The sequence below is a fragment of the Amblyomma maculatum genome, chromosome 1 (assembly GCF_055883805.1).
Source record: "Amblyomma maculatum isolate TAMU_Amacu chromosome 1, ASM5588380v1, whole genome shotgun sequence".
Taxonomy (NCBI): domain Eukaryota; kingdom Metazoa; phylum Arthropoda; class Arachnida; order Ixodida; family Ixodidae; genus Amblyomma; species Amblyomma maculatum.
The window spans coordinates 138,777,943-138,796,803 of NC_139344.1; the positions used below are offsets into that span (position 1 = coordinate 138,777,943).

Consider the following 18,861-nt stretch of genomic DNA (forward strand, 5'->3'; position numbering starts at 1 on the left):
CTTGCTTAGAGGAAGTATTCAGAGACTTGGAATGGGAGCAGTTAGGGATAAGGTTAGATGGAGAATACCTCAGTAATCTGCGATTTGCTGATGACATTGCCTTGCTAAGCAACTCGGGGGATGAACTGCAAATAATGGTTGATGACCTAGACAGGAAAAGTAGAAAGGTAGGCTTGAAAATCAATATGCAGAAGACTATAGGTGATGTTCAACAGCCTCGGGAAGGAACAGCAGTTTACATTAGGTAGCGAAGTACTGGAACTAGTAGGCGAATATGTCTACTTAGGACAGGTAGTAACCGCAGATCCGGACCATGAAAAGGAAATAACAAGAAGAATAAGATTGGGATGGAGCGCATCTGGCAAGCACTCGCAGATTATGACTAGCAGCTTACCGGTATCGCTCAAGAGGAAAGTATACAACAATTGCATCTTACCTGTACTCACCTATGGGGCTGAAAAGTGGAGGCTAACCAAGAGAGTTCTACTTAAGTTGGGGACAACTCAGAGGGCTATGGAAAAAAAAAATGGTAGGGGTAACATTAAGAGATAGGAAGCGTGCAGAGTGGGTCAGAGAAATAACTCAAGTTACCGACATTCTAGTGGAAATTAAGAAGAAATGGGCATGGGCAGGACATGTAGTGCGAAGAGAGGATAACCGATGGTCGCTTAGGGTAACAAACTGGATTCGAAGGGAAGGAAAGCGTAGCAGGAGGAGGCAGAAAGTTAGGTGGGCGGATGAGGTTAAGAATTTCGCAGGGGTCAAGTGGATTCAGCTAGCACAGAACAGAGCTAATTGGAGAAATATGGGAGAGGCCTTCGCCCTGCAGTGGGTATAGTCAGGCTGATGTTGATGATGAATCAAGGGAAGCAACGAAAATACCGAGAACCTTTCGTTGGAGAAGCATAGGCTGCGAGCGAGCCATCGAAGGGAGAAGGCGAAATCGGAGAGCGGCGACGTGGGAGAGCGCCGAGCTGCGTCCGGCAACTCCAGGCGCTCCAGCATTCCGGAAAGAGCAGTAAGGAGAGAGAAACTGAGCAAGAGAAGCAGAAGTACCTTCGGAGCAGATGGAAAGAAGGGAGCACGAGCGTTGAGCCAGTGAGCTGGAAAGCTGCCATGAGGAAAGGAGAAATTGAGAGGAAGAAACCTTCTCTCCACTCAGCTGTTTTCCATCCGCGCGCTTTTGGCCAACGCGGGACTGGCGGCAGAGGGAAACCCGGCAGTGCTTGTCGCCGCCGTCCTCGCTCCCGGCAGCGATCGTTTACCTACCTGGGGGATGCCCGCCTTTCTCCTGCACTCTAGCTAAACCCGCGAGGACTCATTTCGGCGGCTTCTTACCTCACTTAAATTGTAAGTACATCCCGTTTCGGCATTTCCAGCTTACGGTTGAATGTATTTCAATGCAGGCGATCATTTCCCGCGCGACGTAAGCGCCGGTTTTACTGACCACCCGGCTTCGGTGGTGGAGTTTTGGCTGATGGTGGCTATCACTTTGTGCTTGGCGTTCATTGCTTTTCTGCAGTAAATATTGTTTGCAGGGACGTAAATGATGCCATCTAGAAGCTATAGATCTTATAGAACCGATATGCCTGTCGATTTGGCGCGGTTACGTGAGTGCTGACTGGTCGCCCGTAACCGCGCCAAAAATCTTGGCGGCAATTTGCCACTCACCCCGCTTTTCCCGCCTTCGCAGATATTTCGGATGGAATATTGACCCAGCCATCTCAGGAGAAATGTCTAAAAGAAAGTGAGTTTTGTAAAAATCACCCTGTTCTGTTTTTTGAGCGGGAAGTGCGGCGATTTGTGCGGTGTTCACTTATGTGTTTGGCGGTCACGGCTTCCTTTGCTTACACTGCGTTGTGGGCATTTTCAGCACAAAAACGACCCGATCGAAGCGATCTCGGGCATCTGTGGGTTCAATGATGCTTCGAAAGAAGCGACGGACACCAGAAACGACAGAGGTTAGTGAATTTTATTCCACTGTGTGTGGTTAAGGCTTCGCGTGGGAAAAAAAAATAGCGGGGCGGTGCTACATTTTGGCGCTCAACGGACCTTGGTGTTGCGTGCACTTTCTGCATTCGTGGCATAGTGGGAACTTTTCTTGGCATTGAATTACTGTGAAATGCACTTTGCTCTAGATTTTCGCTAAATGACCTCGTGGAATTTTCGCTTAATATCGGCGTTTTCGGCCTACCATATTTCACCGGTAATACAATAGAGCGCCAGGCCTCTCGTTCAGTTTTCATTATTGGCCTGTGTACGCTCAGCCGGTCTTCTGCCTGATAATTCTTCGATGTATTTTTAATTATTTCGCGCACTGTTTTAGTTTTTTATATCGATATTCCGCGCATTAATTTTGTCTAAATTGTGCTATGCTGACGACATCCTTTGTGTGGCACCACGTATGTACAGCATTCGCTGCAGTAATTTGCTTATGTGTTGCTTCCACGATTTTCACGCTGTTTTTCTGTGTTTTCTCAAGCTCTGAGGTTGTTGCAAGGAATTGTTGCAATCGCGTACTAGGGGAACGAACATATTTGTGCCTAGTAGGTGGCATATGATGGCCACATCAGCCGTTTACATGAGAAGCTGCGTAGTCGCTTGTGGTTCCCTTTTTTATTTTATTTTTCCCCTAGTACGCGATGAATTTGGAAATTTAATTGTGACTACATATGCCGTGACTTTCTGTGTACGGCTTTCGACTACGCATTTCTGTAGCCAGGGATAAAGCTCTTCGCATGACTGCGGTATGCCTTCCATTTAACGTTTATAGTCAAGTAGCGGACGAAATTTCTCAGTAGCCGACATTTTTCTTTGCTTTTTAAAGGATTCGTATTTTAGGGTCGATCTGAAAATCCTTAATTAGCTTTGTTGTAATCGCTGCCGTCTGTGTTGCTTGTTCGAGCAGCTTAAAAGTTCGGTTCTGAAGTTAATGTTCAAAGTACTTTCACGCATTGTTAGTAATGTGCAAGCTTTTTTATTTTTCTGCATATTGCCAGCCTGGTTATTAGGCCGTAGGCAGGAGTGAGCGCTACAGGATGACACTTTATACTGCACTTCAATTTTTGCCAATGCTTTTTATGCAGGACATGCTATCTTCAGACATGAATGAGAGCTTTGAAGAAACACCAATGGAGACATCTTTTGGAACTCCAGATCGCGGCACACCGTATCTTGGCAATGCGGGCACTCCAAAAAGTTATAGTCACTTCCGCGGCATTCACAGCTTGCCAACACCAGAGCCACGGACAAGCCGCAATTCCCCACTTCCACAGTTCGACTGGGCTGACCAAGAAAACGTCTGGGGCCTGATGGTCCGTAAAGACATCATTTATGTTCACAGTGCTTCGGTGCTCGAGAGGCATCCTGCTTTGCAGCCACGGATGCGTGCCATCCTTCTTGACTGGCTGATCGAGGTACGGTTGGTTTGATTTGTACCTAGCATGCACATTGGTAAAACAGTGGCATATTACATAGATAAGTGTCATGTAAGGTGCACACATTAAGTCGCAAGAATTTGTGCGGTTAAAAAAATGCGGCCTGTTAGGTCACTGCACTCTGACAGTTAGATCATGGTTGTGCAAATGCTGTACTCTGTGAAGTCAAAGCTAAGCTCATGTTGTGGTGTTTTCAGGTCTGTGAAGTTTACAGGTTGCACCGAGACACTTACTACCTGGCTCAGGACATCCTCGACCGCTATCTGGCCAAGTCTTCCAGCCTTCCGAAAAACCAGCTGCAGCTGCTGGGCATCACAGCTTTGTTTCTTGCTTCAAAAATGGAGGTGCGCTATGGTCACTGAAATAGCCACACCACTCACTAGTGTACAAATTTGTCACTACATACTTTTTACACTTGCCTGACTAGGCACACACCCTTCTGACACAAGTGGCTTTCATTTTCTGCTGGCATGCAGTTTGCAGTGTGAAGTACAATGCTACAGTAAGGCAATTTGATTACTGCAGTGAAAAGATAAATGTGTTCACAAGTATGTTGTAGCCTGTAGTAAACACTCTGCATTTGGCTGAGATTTCTACATACTGGCCATGCTAGCTGCTGTGCTGCAATGCCTTACAAGAAGTAGCAGCATTAGCAAGATGGTTCGAGCCTCTTCCAGTTACTGCATTACTGTGTTTTTCGGATACCCGCTTGAAAAGATTACTTCGGCAGTCTAAGCACTTAGCATTGCACCATCTGGGTTTTTCACAGCTAAACAGTATTCAAATTAAATTATGGATATTCAAATATGTGAACCTAACCATGCTTGTGAAGCTCACGGTCTTTGCAAAGAGGTACAAAATATTCCAAGATAGAAAAAATAACAAAAGTATTGTAAAGGCGAGCACACGCGATTATGCTGTTGCGATTTTATATGGCATGAACAGATTTTGTTTTTTGTTCGTTATCTTAAAGTATGAGACAAAAGGCGTCCTGTCCAAACATCATTAATTCTGTTGCTAAGAATGCATGACTTTATTATCATTTATCATGCTTGTAATGCTTTCGATGTGGTGGGCTAGTGGGTGGGCCACATGGCATTGATTTGGTTCAAGGTAAATTTTCTCACATATTGATGCTGCAGCGCAGTGCTTTTTTCTTGACACTATAAGAATGGTGGGCTGTATCATTTGGCTTATCATTCTTTTGTTGCGAGTATGTGCAGGGTATGTAATGCAAAGGGGAGGGAACAGATGGTTTTTTACGCTCCGAGTTGATTCCAAGAAACGGGGGCAGCAGGGGCAGTGAGAGGTTAGGAAGTTTGCTTTGATAAGGAGGTAGTAGCTGGTGCAGAGGTCAGGGTTAACTTTAAACCACTCGGAAAGGTCTTTGTCTTGCATTGGATGTAGTTAGGTTGATGATGCCTTTGGTAGTGCTTCTTACTTGTACCTTCTTTGAACCTGTTATAAGACTTCAACCACCTGATTTTATTTACATGCTGTTTACTCTTGAACGATGCATCAGACATTGGAATATATGAATCATCCACCCAAATAATTTATAACTGAATTTTTTTTTTTCATGTTCGTTCGGTTTTATCAGCCAAATAGTGGCTGTAATGAGTAAAGAGTGTAGGTCCCATAAGGCACAAAAAGTACTGCACTGTAGTTGCTGATACTACCATGCTTAGAGGAGTCATGCTTTGAAAGCCAGAATAATATATCCGCTGTAATATTGCAGCTTCTTTTATTGTTGCAGCCATTGTTTAGTTAATGAAAATAAAACAGGATAAGAGATGAAGTCCGGTTATAGATTATTTAGTACTCGTAGACAAACTGTATGAGTCATGTATTATGATGCCAAACGTGTCATTTGAAAGAAGAGAATACAAGCAAAACTTTGATGTCTATACTTTGTACTTCCTTAATTATTGAGCTTTCGGAATTTTGCAGCTCCATATAGTTACAAGCGAAATGACAGCATACTTCGTTTTTAATAAAATATACCTGCTTTTTCTGGCCACATCTTCAGGAAATCTATCCACCAAAGCTGGCAGAGTTTGCCTATGTCACTGATGGTGCTTGCCAGGAGGCTGAAATTCTTGACAAGGAGCTATCAATTCTTGTGGCAAGTTTTTTCTTTTTTTCTCATGGCTGCTCTGGTGCATGCATTTTGTACACTGTTCTTTGTTGTGATTCACAGAAATGACTACTGGTTTAAATTACAGCTTTTATAGCGATACTGGTAACAGCTATTCAAGGCTGCATCTTAAATGAGCTTAATTTTTGATACCAATGAAACCTTCAGGGAACATTTTTGTGTGCTGGTTCCATATATGCCATTTAATTTCATTTGGAAAGAGCACTTTGTGCACTTATGTAATATGTTATGCTAGATTTTTTTTTTTCTTTGGGACATTGAGAAATATTACGTTGGGGACCTTGCTAAAATGCATTCACATGGTTTGCATTGCCATCAAGGAATACTATAAGAGTAAAATTATCCTTCCTATCATAAAACACAAGTTATAGGGTATTGATGTTGCCTCTTTAAGAATATGAACAGTTTAAAGTTAGCTGTGGTTTAACTCCAGTTAACCCTAGTTGCAAAAGCAATGGCTGCATGGCTACACTTGTGACCAAATAAAGAGTAGGATGCATAAGTTAACTCACCGGCGTTAGATCATTTTTATGCCACAGCCGGTCACATACACTTCCAAAGGGGTTGTTCGTGAAGCGACGATAAAACTCTTGCGTGGCCGACTCGTGCTTGCCCACTCTTGTGCAAAGTCTGCGGGCCGACCACCTTCAGCATCTCCAGGCTCAACGATCAAACTGGCCAAAGCCCTCTTCCGTCTTCTTGAGATGTGCACCGCGCACTTCCGTTTCTTCTGCACGCATTTTCCTGAGGGTTTTGTTGCACCTGCCATTTGTGGCTACGGCATACGCGACGAGCCGAGCTGGCTGGCGTAGTGTTGCTTTCGCAACAAAAACATTTCTGAAGTGGGAACTTGAAAACCCTCTAACTCTAGTTCTGTAATAGAAAGGATGATTATTCCTTGACATCTTTGTGACATGCATATTAGCAAGTTCCATGCAGCGAAATTGTATTTGACTGGCAGAATTTTGGATTGGATTTACCTAAATTGACGGCTTTAATGCACTCCTCAGCATCCTGGGATTCGCCATTCATGGTGAAAACGAGGTGGGATGAGAAATTACAACCCTGGTAAAAGTGAAAGCTGGGAAAATTAATCTAGACTTATTCTCCTGTTTGCATCGTTTGTCACCTCATACGCTTTTGCTTTTGATCGGAAATGCGGCATTGTAAACAATGGAAACCAATCTTTTGCTTTCATGGCAATAATAAACTGATGCTTTGTTGTCGGAAACCCATTGCGCCTGCGCCGCACCGTTACCAATCGGAACATGATTCGATCAGTCTTCGGTGACCATACGTCAAAAAGGCATTTTCTCCATTTGCGCAGCATAATTCTTTATCATGAGGCAGGTGAAGACCAGAATATTATCAATGGAAGTAGAAAAGGGGAAAATTTTAATCAAAATGGTCATTGTATTTTCTACGTTGCCCGTGGGAGGTCTCTCACTAGCCGCAGCCCCTGGATTTTTTTTTTTTTTTAATGGTAGCGTGACCATTGTGCCTCTTCCACTTATAACAGAAAATATACAGTCTATTTAGCTTAGTTGACTAAATGCTAAGTATGTATGCTAGCACGTTGCACTATCTATTGGCAGTGGCTTGCACGGGATCTCGACGGCTCTTAGTGGCTGCCGCAAGGTGGTGCCACTCTGCCTTCAAAAACTCCAGGCATGGTATAGAGGCGCAGCATGGAGGGACAGCACAAACTGACAGATGCATGTTTTTTGATGCAGTGGAAGCCCTACAGCTAGCTCTCTAAAGACAAGTGTTAGCTTATGGGGAGGAGCAATGTGTACTTTTCAGTGACAAACGGTAGTGTACTCTCAGACAACATTGTGTGGCCTTTGTCTCCAAGAGGGAGGGAGGGGGGAGAAAGTTTTCCAGGAGTATCGATGTTGGTAAGCGTGGAGTGAACAAAGTACGGACTATTTTTGTCTGACTTGCCTGTCCTTGTCAAGTTTATTTTGACAAAACAGCTGTGCCAAAATTAGAGCTACCTCAGTAACGTTTTGGAGAGATGTTAATTTTGTAATCCCTTTTAACATATTTTGTCTCCAGTGGCTAGTTATTTAGACCAGCGCTCTGAAAAGACAAGAAAATAACAAAAATGTGTTGGGATGCTTGACTACTGAGCTGGGATATTCAGTCCTGACCATGATGGCCACATTCTAAGGCAAAATGCATGAGTTTAATCTATCTTCTAAATGTTTTGTAAGCATTTCTAAATGTTGTGTAAACAAAAACAGCACAAGGATGACAGGACGAAGTGCTTTGTTTGTGTTTCGTTTTTGTGCGCAATCCTGCAAGCATGGAATCGAACCAGCTAGCCCAACAAGTATTGCATAAGCAGCTGCAATTTTTATTTTTTATTTTGAAAAGTTATCACAAAGCCAAGTTAAACATCGCGTATTTTGCTTTCTCCACGTATATATATTAATAACCATGTTGTTATGTAGTGGCAATACAATATGATTGATGAAATGGTAATGAAATATCCTTTCATGGCCGCGGGCCTGACGTGAGCGCTCTGCCACTACCCACTTTGTCATCTTCGTGTTCATAGTAATATCATTAAAATATGAGTGCATTCCTCTTTCCCCGGTCGCTTTTCGATAGAGGCGGAAAGCAAGACACCCATGTGCTGTGCGATGTCAGTGGACGTTAAAGAACCCCAGGCGGTCGAAATTTCCGGAATCCTCCACTACGTCGTCTCATAGCTTTGGGACGTTAAGCCCCATAAACTAAACCAACCATTTCTCTTTCCAATAAGCTGAACAGTGTTTTTAAGCTTTAAGCAGGAGGGTGACACCGATTTCACACTCATTAATGCAGAAGCACTAATCCAGAGGTTAAGAGCCTAGCAAAATCGTCTAACGCTGGTGTGTCCGAGAGGCTTCGGGAAGAGGCATTGCAAAACAACAGAGTAATGGAAAGAAAAAATTGTCGGAGCAGATTTGAACCAAGGAATTGTAAGTGTGTACGGAACCTCGTAGCTACTGCTGCAGCCAATCACCCAATGTGTTTAACTGCCACTCTCTCATGCTATACATTGCGTGTCATCTTGATCGACTTCTAAGCACATAGCAAAATCATAAGCCACCAAGGCCCAGCACATGCCTTTAACAGTGGGCAGGGGAGTCAATCACCACCTTGGCAGGCGGTTAGTAGTGGTCTTCATGTGCCTGGAAAGTTTTCAACGTGAGCATGCAATTCGTATTAGGACAGTGATGTTCCTCTTGGCTCCCAACTGCATGTGTGAATACGATGCAGGAGACAGTTCCCTGTTGGGAGTATTACTCAATTTCCTTTTTGTGCTTCTCTGCAGGCTCTCAACTGGGACCTGACACCTGTGACTGTCAATGGGTGGCTGAACACGTACCTGCAGGTTGCTGCTAGGAAGGAGAAGCAGAACAAGGACGAAGAAAATTTTCTTTATCCAGGATTCTCGGCTTGCTCCTTTGTACAAGTTGCACAGGTGTGCTAAATACCAGTACATTACTTTGTTTTCTTGTTTTCCAATGTTGTTCCATCTTGGCACTGACTTACACAATCTAATGCTTTTTTTTTTTTTTTTTTTTTTTGTATTTTTTTCAGTTGGTGGATTTATGCATGCTGGATGTAGACTGCCTACAATTTACATACAGTATTATTGCTGCTACGGCAATTCATCATATGATGTCTCCAGCTGTGGCATCGTTTGTTTCTGGTGAGCTTGCACCGTTTCTGCTCTGTGTCAAGAGTTGTTGACTGAATGACTCTGGTGCTGCAAAGTTTACATATGTATGGCTTATGCTCATCTCTTTTTCCTTGTATGGTTGTGTTAATTGCATTCTTACCCTATAAGAAGAGCATCATTTACCTGGGATTTTTTTTTTTTCTACGAAACTTCTGAGGTATTATCCCAGAGATATTGGCTAAATCTACCCTTTTTCCTTTTATTTCTTCATTGTTGCTGTCGGCCTTACTGTGCCGAGTAGTTAATCCCTCATTTTACTAGAGCAAGGCAACATAAGTGACTACAGTGCAGTCCACTTATAACGATATTGAGAAAACTGGAAAATCCGATCAGTATACCGATTATCGTTATATCTGGACTGGCGAAAAAAAAAAAAAAGTGCACACACGTTTTTTCCCATGCATGTAACTTGCAGAGTAAATCGGATTAAACAATGCCAATCATCGTAAAAAGCAATTTGCGCTCGCTTGAGCAGCAGCTGAAGCTTGACAATCGCTGTGAGCATTGCTTCCAGTAGTGTGCACGCTGGCAGCAGTCCTTTTTGCATGCACAAAACTGATTAGCGACTGGATGAACTGTAGAGCACTCACAACCTTGATGATCATTTTAAACGTAGAGAGCGAATGCCTGCATTTTTTTACGAGGCTTCTAACCTTGAAACCTTGCCAGAAATCCCGATGAATCCGCTGTTTCATCTCGAGAGCTATCACGCCAATGTGGTCGGCGCCATCTTCCACGGACGCACAATCGGCGATGGCGATATGGCCACATCCTTTATGCGGCAACAGGCTGCAATTGCGATGATGATGGTGCTCATTTCCTAATCGCACGCAATGGCACTCATGGATTTCTCCACAACAGTTTATTTTTGCCGTATATGTTGAGTTTTCTAAGTATTTTATTTTTATTCAACATTTAGACAAATTTTCGTGGTAAACATCTACCGGGCGGCAGTAAAGCTATCGTATCCGATTTACCGCCGATAATCGATCATTATATCTGGTTTATTTTTACATTGGGCCAATGGGAGAATTGACAAATCCCAACAATTTGATCGTTACATGCGATATATTGTTGTATCTGATATCATCATATGTGGACTGCACTATACTGTGTGCATCAATTTCAATTGACAAGTTAACACTGGGTGCCATCAACAGCAAAAAGCTGTTTGCCTGCTGTGACAGCTGTTTCTGTTTCAGTTTTGCACAATAGAAATTGATGGGATAAGCAGTTCTTGGGCCACCAAAGGGCCTATGCAGATTTATAGTGACAGAGCACATTCTAATGCAGACACATTTTTTATGCAGGCTACAAGACTGCTGAACTAGCGGCATGTATTGAATGGATGGTGCCATTTGCTACAGTTATCAAAGGCTTAAAAGAGACTACGGGAACTTCTGGAAAGTCTGAACATGAGATACAAGTCCATCATGTTAATCTACAACTTGTGGTTAGTATTTATGATGGTCTGTTTTACTTTTACCCACTCGTTATTTTACGGCGTGAAACTAAAATGTAAGTGGCGTTAAGTCAATTCTATGCCGAAGATAAGTTGTTTTGTCTCTTAATTTGTTTTACTTTGAAACAGACCTTTATGAATTAGATTATCTGTTTTATTTTACGTGTAAAGTTACGGGCTTCTGTTATTTTGCCTTAATTGCTGTCATTTAATTAAGCCTGTTCTAGTTTTTGGATCGGACATCAGTAACTGCCAATTTTTGGTGCACACCACACCCTGCCTTGGAGAGCCCACAGTTAAGTGAAGCTAGTTGATCAGTTACGCTTAAAAGCTCCTAGTTTCCTGCAATTCCAAGAAAATTTCAGATTTAAGCATTTTTCATGGCATCGTATGTTAACAGCCACATTCTCTTTTTTGATGCTGCTGTTAGGGCATCACTAGGTATAACACTTAACGGCAAAAGCAACTAATATACCCTATTTGTGAACGTAACGCATGGCGGACCTTAGGTTGTAATGGTTATAATGCTGTCCTGAACTATTCAGGGCAGCCATAGCTGAGGGCCTACCAAGAAAACTCAAATGGCATGTTAAAATGTGGAAGCAGCAACACTTCAGATGCTTGTGCCACAACTGAGTGAAGCCAATGCCTCCAGTACTTTATTGTGCGCAGCAGCGGCCACTGCTACTTATTATTTCCAGCTACCCAGTCCTGCGCCCCCCTACACCTCTCTCTCTCTCTTCTCTACACATTTCAGTGCCTTCTCAATACCTGCATTGCCTCTTTTCTATGTCTATAGCCACCTTCTTTGCATGCTGTGCTTAGCCTCAAAGGTATTGGAAAGTTAACTTCTCATAGCGGTTCTTGAGCCTGGTGGCAACATTCTACTTTGGAAAGCTTGAAAGAAAAAAAGTGCACTATTCCAGATATAACAACTTGAAGTACTTTCTGTAGCATTATTTGATGTCTCCTGTGTAAACTTTGTGAATTCTTTGTTATCCACGAAATTGAAAGGACTAGAGACATGTAAATTTTTTATTCACATTTTATTTTTTGTAATAGTACGTAAGACATTACTGTACGCAGATCACAAATAATATTTGCTTACAATCACTAAATAATTTATAATTAAATTGAATTTCTTTCCTCAACTGTTTCAGTTTCAACAGCCGAGTGATGGCTGCGATATCAGTCAATTCTAGGTCACGTGAAGGATAAAAAAGAGCTGTTTAATTTTCTGTCATTTTAAATCATTACAGCCTTCCTCAAGGACTGGAATCACAAGTGAAGAAGCAGCAGTTAAGATAGTGCAGTTTTTTTCATCCCTCACGTGACCTAGATTTGACTTTGTCACAGTTCTGTTGAAAACGAAAAATTCAAGCATAAATTATTTCGCAGTTGTAGGAGGAGACCATTTGATGATCCATGTACAGTAATGTCTTACGCATCATTAGCAACAAGAAAAATGGATTCAAAAATTTTTTGCCTATACTTTAATACTTTTTTCTACAGAAAGTCGGGGGGGGGGGGGGGGGGGGGACTTAGTTATGCTGCTGTTTGTGCAGTTGCAGGAGAGCACTATTTGATGTTCTGTGTTTTCAACAATTTTGTCTGCATGCTATGCATCTTGGACATTGCTTGTCATTAGTGGTCGTTACTTTGACACATTTGAGCGCACGTCAAAGGAAACCTAGTAAAATGTATTGTGAACAGCACAGTGCTGATGCTTTGCCTAACTACAAATCTAGCTGAAGAAATTGTGCCCCATAGCTGCTCCAAAATCTACTTTGGCCATCCAACTCTTGGATGGGAGGGTAAGGTCAGAATCCAGCCTTCGCGGGCCCTTGGACCCTGAGTTAGAAGTGCTGCCTTCAAAGCGATCAGCGATCTGTGCTGCTATGGTCCCTGGAAAATGCCAAGCATGTGTGCGCAGCCATATTGGATTGGATTGGCTCGGCTATTTGCGGGATAGCGGTTCGCATACCCTATCATGTGCTCTGAGGCTGGCATCGGTGTGCTTTTACTAAACTTTTGACGTTTTTAACGGCAATTAACACTTCTTTTCACTATTGTAAATTGCTGAATATGATTAATAAATAGCCTTTTTATTATTATTATTTTTTTTTCCATTATCATCAGCAGCTACATTTTTGAGCCTCTTCACTCTTCAGGGAATTTGAACTGAGTTATCAGGGAAAATGTCGAGGATTTTGAAAATAGTGGTTTACTAGACACCCTGTAACTGTACCACCTTCAGGCACTGTGTTCATGTTTGTAGATGTGATCTAAAACCCCGCCGGGGTGGTGCAGTGGTAAGACGCCCGACTACTGTGCCGGAGTACCCGGGTTCGATCCCGGCCTCGGCGGCTGCGTTTCGATGGAGGCGAAACGGAGCGGCGTCCGTGTGCTGTACGATGTCAGTGCACGTTAAAGATCCCCAGGTGGTCGAAATTTCCGGAGTCCTCCACTACGGCGTCTCTCATAGCCTTAGTCGCTTTGGGACGTTAAACCCCACAAACCAAACCAAACCAGATGTGATCTAACTGCCATTAAATTCCTTGGTGGATCAGTGTAATGTGCAAAGATGTAAAGAATCGTGCAGAAATGTCAGGTGAGGTGCGAGAAACGGTGATTTTCAAAATGGAGGCGTCCATGTTTCATGGTAGCTCTGGTATGGCTTTGGCGAGTGTGTTTTTTTGTTCCCTTGTTTTGAAAGAATGAGCTCTTCAGAGTGTCTAAAATGTGCTCATTTGTTTACACACGTGACTTCACATGACAGGATTTAGCCAGAAGCTCGGAAAGGGTAATTTTGTTGTGAATTTTTGGGGTTCGCAAAAAAAAGTTTGGATATTTGAAACATTTAATCCAGTTGGACAATAATTAACATCTGGAATACATCTGCAAGGAGGTGAAGTGGCCAAGAAGTGAAGGAAATTATTTGGCTTTCATGTTGCCTCAGTGTTCAGAGCTATTTAAAGAAGACTCAGAACTTAGCCTCGTTTGAGTTAGGAGTCTGTGCTACAGACTGCAAACTCAAATGAGGCTATGCGGGATGGTTTCTTCCCTGCTGATGTCTACATGTTATGTGCAGTTGATGTAAGCCTTGGTCTTTCAACAGGAAAAGGCACTCTGCCTGAAGAAGGAAGGCAAAGCATCCTTGGAATCCAAGCGTGGCAAGGGAACTACTGGCAGCAGCGCAGTTTTGGGACTTCTCACACCACCTTCTGTTCAGTAATTTTCGTACAGCCAGCTGACACTTTTTCGGTTATCTGTCAGGCCATGTTGCTTTATATACTAGACCCAATGTATTGGACGTAGCGTAAATTCTTGCTGAGCAAGGAAATGTCAGCAGAGTGTAACTACTGCGTGTCTAGTCTCAATTGTCCCGGCCGACCTTGTCGTATGGCTGTTACAGCTCTGTTTTCCCAGTTAAATGAATTTGGCTCAAGAGTGAGCAAATGCCGTTTGCAGATGAGGTGACTCTTGGAAAGTTGGGCGTATACCACTTACCCATTCCATGTTCTTGTAACCATGTATATAGATACATACATAATGTATCATTTGTGTAATAACTTTGTGTGAGCATGTTTGCAAGTTATTTTTTGATGAACCTTTAGGTTGTCTTCCTATTCAAGCTGTGGCAAAGACAAAGCTTGATACTGTCATTCATCTGCAAATGCTGCGAAGAGAGCTATTTTTTCTTTTTTGTAGAATGTGTTGCCAGCATTTTGGGCTCTATTCTATGTAGAGTGCCTAATTCAGAATGTATTTTCTTAATGAACTTCTAGGTTGTCTTCCTAATCAAGCTATGGCAAAGACAAAGCTTGATATCAAATTGTTATTTATAGGCAAAAGCTGCAAAGAGCTCTCTTTTTTTTTTTTTTTTTTCTTGGAGAACGTGCTACAAATATTTTGTGTCTTGTTTGTTGTGGTGCACCTCATGGGGTGTTTTTTCACTGCCACTGTTGAGAGTTCTGCTCAATCATCTTGGCATATTGCCAAGCCAAAGGGGAAGCCAATTTCTGCACTATATTGTGCTTTCTTTTTTTTTAAGCTTGCCATATTTTCACTGCCATCAGCCACGATGCTCCATGTTGGTACACTTTTGCTGCACTGTTTAGGGGCAGCCGATCCCTTTGAGATCTCAAACGTTGTGCCATTTAGAATTTATTGGCCATGTGTGCCTAGCTGGTGTCAGTGCAGTCATGACCACTCTTTTTTCCCCTGCTTCAGTGCCTCCCATATATTTTGCATGCATGCTGGGGAAAAGAAAGCTTGGCAACATTTCACCCGTGTATTTTACTTGCACGTCTGCCATTTGAAGTTTTCTTGCCGTTGTAGTTTGGCAAACTGCTGTTTTATTCGAAACTTTTATTTTGCGTCCAAACTCGTGCCCACTAATTTCTGTTCAGTGATGTACATAATGTTCGTCCAGGCGTTTGCTCGAGTGAGTTCTTAGCTGTATGAGGCCATGTTTGCAAGGCCTTGCCGTGGTATGGCCTTGCGCGCTTTGAGTCTACTGGCCATTGCATGAGCTTGGAGCGGAAGACGGTGATCTGCACGCTTATATTTTTCCCTTTCAATGGATTTGAAGAAAACTATTTAAGGTATAAATATTCTTGCAGCAGACATTCTGTATGTGAGGGAATTTTCATACAAACAGTACTTGATGCAGAGACATTCAAATGTTTTGTGACGATTAGTAATGTGCAATAATCAACTTATTGCTGCTGGGATTTCAAATATGTGTGGGCCTTCATGTGTCTTCCAGTCTACTGCATTAAGTTGTGAAGTTTCTGAGGGTTCACCATTCCACGTCGTGCTATTCAGTTGGTGGCCTTCAAGTGTATTGATGTACTTTGTTGATGCCAGTCGTGTTGTCTGTCAATACTGTGTACTTTTCTAGTTTATTTGGTTTGGTGAACTGAACACACCATTTCTTGAAGTCACCTATGGTACCAATATGCAATCTGTGGCATTGAACATTATTTGTAAACATGAATAATGAAGGTGCATGCTATTTTTATAATGCATTTCAAATAAAGTTGTGATCTCTGCATGGTACAATGCAATTTAATTCCTTCATTTCATAGTGAAGTTATACAAACCTAGCACTGATGAAAGTGCTTTTCTTCATAAGCTTATGTATCTGATCAGCTGTCTACTGCTGTCCAAAAACTTTGTAACCATGCAAGCAGCCATAATCTTGAAATTTAGTGATTAGATATGCACAGTGGCCTGCCTTGATTAGAATGTTGAATTTGCTGTTTGCTGAACTGTGACAGTGAGTTTCAATAGCAGATGTTCAGCAGTTGAATTACATGGCTCACTGGTTCTCTAATGGGAGGTCCATAAAGCCATAACTTAAGTGTGCAAGATTTACGCCCACAAAATGAATTTTTTTTGAAGCCAGTTTAGCCTCGATTTATTCCCAGAACGCCGGCAGCAATCCGCACAAGATTGTCTCTGTTGATCTGTCACCACCTTTCTATCTTACACCTTCCCGAACTATGGTTCTTCAGTGCCCCAGCCTTGTAGCTTTCGTCTAGTTAGGCTTTGCGATTCCGGATGTCGCGAGACAGCCAGAAGGACATCCATGAAAGCCGCTTGGACATCACTTGTATCATCTGCATCCTCACGATTATGCTGCCCGTATGCAGCAGGATTCGCCTTGTGGGGAGCGTTCCCCCTCGCTTTTTATAGTCATGCCATGCATCATCGCTGATCGCAGATAACATGATGCCACAATGCCGCGGCGCACCTCTTGTCTCCACTTTTTCTCTCTTTTCAGGCCAGTAACAACACATGAATACAGCTATTCCGCATTGCGCGCCGTGATCATGATCGATTACAGAATGGCGTTGCCTAGTGGTGGAATCATGGAGAAAGGAAAAAATGGAGAAGCTTTCCTTCCACCATTTGTGTGACCGTCTTAAATTGGTGCTAGGCCGCAATCAGTTGATACCAATCTCTCAATGGGCAGGCAAACAAAACTTTTTAGTCTGGTCATGTGCTTTCACAGCCCGATAGCAGCGCTTGTTTTGCACAATTTTGTTACACCACCGGGGTGACACGGTGGTTAGGGCGCTCGACTACTGTACCCAAGGATGCGGTATCAAATCCTGGCCTTGGCGGACACTTTTCGGTGGAGGCGAAAAGCTAGGCGCTAGTGTGCTGTGCGATGTCAGTGCACATACCTCAAGTGGTCAAAATTTCTGGAGCCCTCCACTACGGCGTCTCTCATGGCCCAAGTCTTTTTGGGATGCTAAACCCCAAAACCAAACCAAAATTTTGTTCATTTGTTTCCAGCTTGAACAACAGGGCATGTCACAATTTCAGTTTAGAGAGACAAGCACGCATATTGGCGAATTTTGGAACATTATACCGTGCAAATCGGGCAGCATTTTTCAACCAAAATGTTCGGGTAGTTGCAGAAACACTTCTGGATCGCGTAAATGAAGAGATGGAAAATCAGATTTTTTTTACCAATTTTTGGCTGCAAAGAGCAGTGTCCTAGATTCAGCCCCAGGCACGGGACTTGTGGCCCCTTTTGAAGTTGGTACAGCTTGCTTTGCATATGAACATGCTGGAGCTGAAACTAAGTTGATGGAGCTTAAAGGACTATGGACACCAAATTTTGTTGGCATTTTTCGTTTTGTTAATGATGCATAAGACATTCTTGTATATGGATCACCACGTGGTTTTAGCTTATGACCGAAGTCATTTTTAATTAAATTTTCTTTGGTCATGGGTGGCATGAAAAAACAGCAATATAATCACTGACTCTTAACCTTTTGTACTTCTTATCCTTGAGGTAGGCTGGCTTTAATGTTCTGGTGAAGTAAAGTGACACACGAATGATTATATCACTTTTATTCATCCCTCACCTGACCTAGACTTGACTGACGTCACAGCCATCGCTCGACTGTTGAGACCGTAACAGGCGAAGAAAGAAATTTGATTATAAATTATTCAGCGGCTATCGGCGAATGTCATTAGGCGGTTCGGTTCATGTACAGTAATATCCTACGCATCATTACAAAAGATAAAACACGAACTCAAAAATAAAATGTCTATACCTTTAAGGAAAACGCAAAGGCAAACCTTACAAGTGCAAAGCTTCAGGAACTCTGTCTGGGGATTGCAGAAATGTTTCCCCTTCTCCATGAAATGGCTTAAAGTTTTTTTTTTTTTCTACAGCATATGCATGCAAGCATGCTTTGCTTTTTCCAGGCTTTCATACTTGAAAAGCAAATACTGAAATATGATTTATGTGGCTGCAGATATGCAACACTCATGCATGACTGCACACGTATTGGCAAGTTGTCTAGACCGAAGCATCATGGCACTTTTGTTGCTTTTGCCAGGTATGATGGGCACCTTTTTTGTGCCACATGTGAGCTTGTACCTCGCTTACCTGGATCCCTGGCCACCACTACAAGAGGTCCTATCACATCCACCAGTCCACAAGGGCCTCTGACATATCCATGGCCGAGAACCAGTGGCATAGCTGACCCATAATGTGGAATAGAAAACAAAACCAGTTGTTGCTTTAATAATAGGAGTTTGTAAATTCTGCACCATCCATAAGAAGTGTGACTGAAGTGCAAGATTACATATAATACCCTATGTATAGATATGTTGTTTGTATTTGAAACTTCCGAATATAACGTTTTTAATGTTCAATGATGGTCCAAGGACATAGCCAGGAGTAGCAGATCCTACAGAATTACTTGCATGTTGCTTTCTGCCTACTAGTATTTTGCAACAGACGTAAGCTCTGTCACATTAGCAGAAGTACTACGAAACTGCTTTGGCTGATCTGCAATATTCAGTATGATTTATTTAATCGGTGCTTGAAGGTTTCAATTCTGTCATGTATGTGGCATTGAAAAACGAAAAAATCCCAAGGAAGGTATCTCCAGTGTAATGTGCAGTTGAGCTTTGTAACACATCAAGTTGAAGGAGCTCTGCAATAGCTATCGCTTTGTTACAGCTTAAGTGAGTTTTGTCACAACTGGCTCGTGAACAGATCTGTGGTGGTGCAGTGGTTAGGGTGCTCGATTAC

The 18,861-nt window shown here is 42.6% G+C and overlaps 1 protein-coding gene across 5 annotated transcripts; it reads left to right on the forward strand.

Annotated features, from left to right (window-relative positions):
- Positions 1–1,172: 1,172 nt before the first annotated feature.
- LOC146204088 (G1/S-specific cyclin-E1-like) lies at positions 1,173–15,860 on the forward strand. Of its 5 annotated transcripts, XM_084589083.1 has the most exons (10): positions 1,173–1,350; positions 1,694–1,747; positions 1,874–1,961; positions 3,087–3,416; positions 3,635–3,781; positions 5,467–5,562; positions 8,921–9,070; positions 9,190–9,301; positions 10,642–10,784; positions 13,912–15,860. In XM_084589083.1, the coding sequence occupies exons 2-10, from the start codon at positions 1,734–1,736 to the stop codon at positions 14,026–14,028; spliced, it is 1,197 nt and encodes a 398-aa protein (XP_084445209.1). In that variant the 5' UTR covers positions 1,173–1,350; positions 1,694–1,733; the 3' UTR covers positions 14,029–15,860. The 5 variants fall into 5 exon arrangements, with proteins under 5 accessions (XP_084445209.1, XP_084445213.1, XP_084445210.1 ...); XM_084589087.1 differs by lacking the exons at positions 1,173–1,350; positions 1,694–1,747; positions 1,874–1,961 and adding an exon at positions 1,973–2,088; XM_084589084.1 differs by lacking the exons at positions 1,173–1,350; positions 1,694–1,747; positions 1,874–1,961 and adding an exon at positions 2,125–2,206.
- Positions 15,861–18,861: the final 3,001 nt, after the last annotated feature.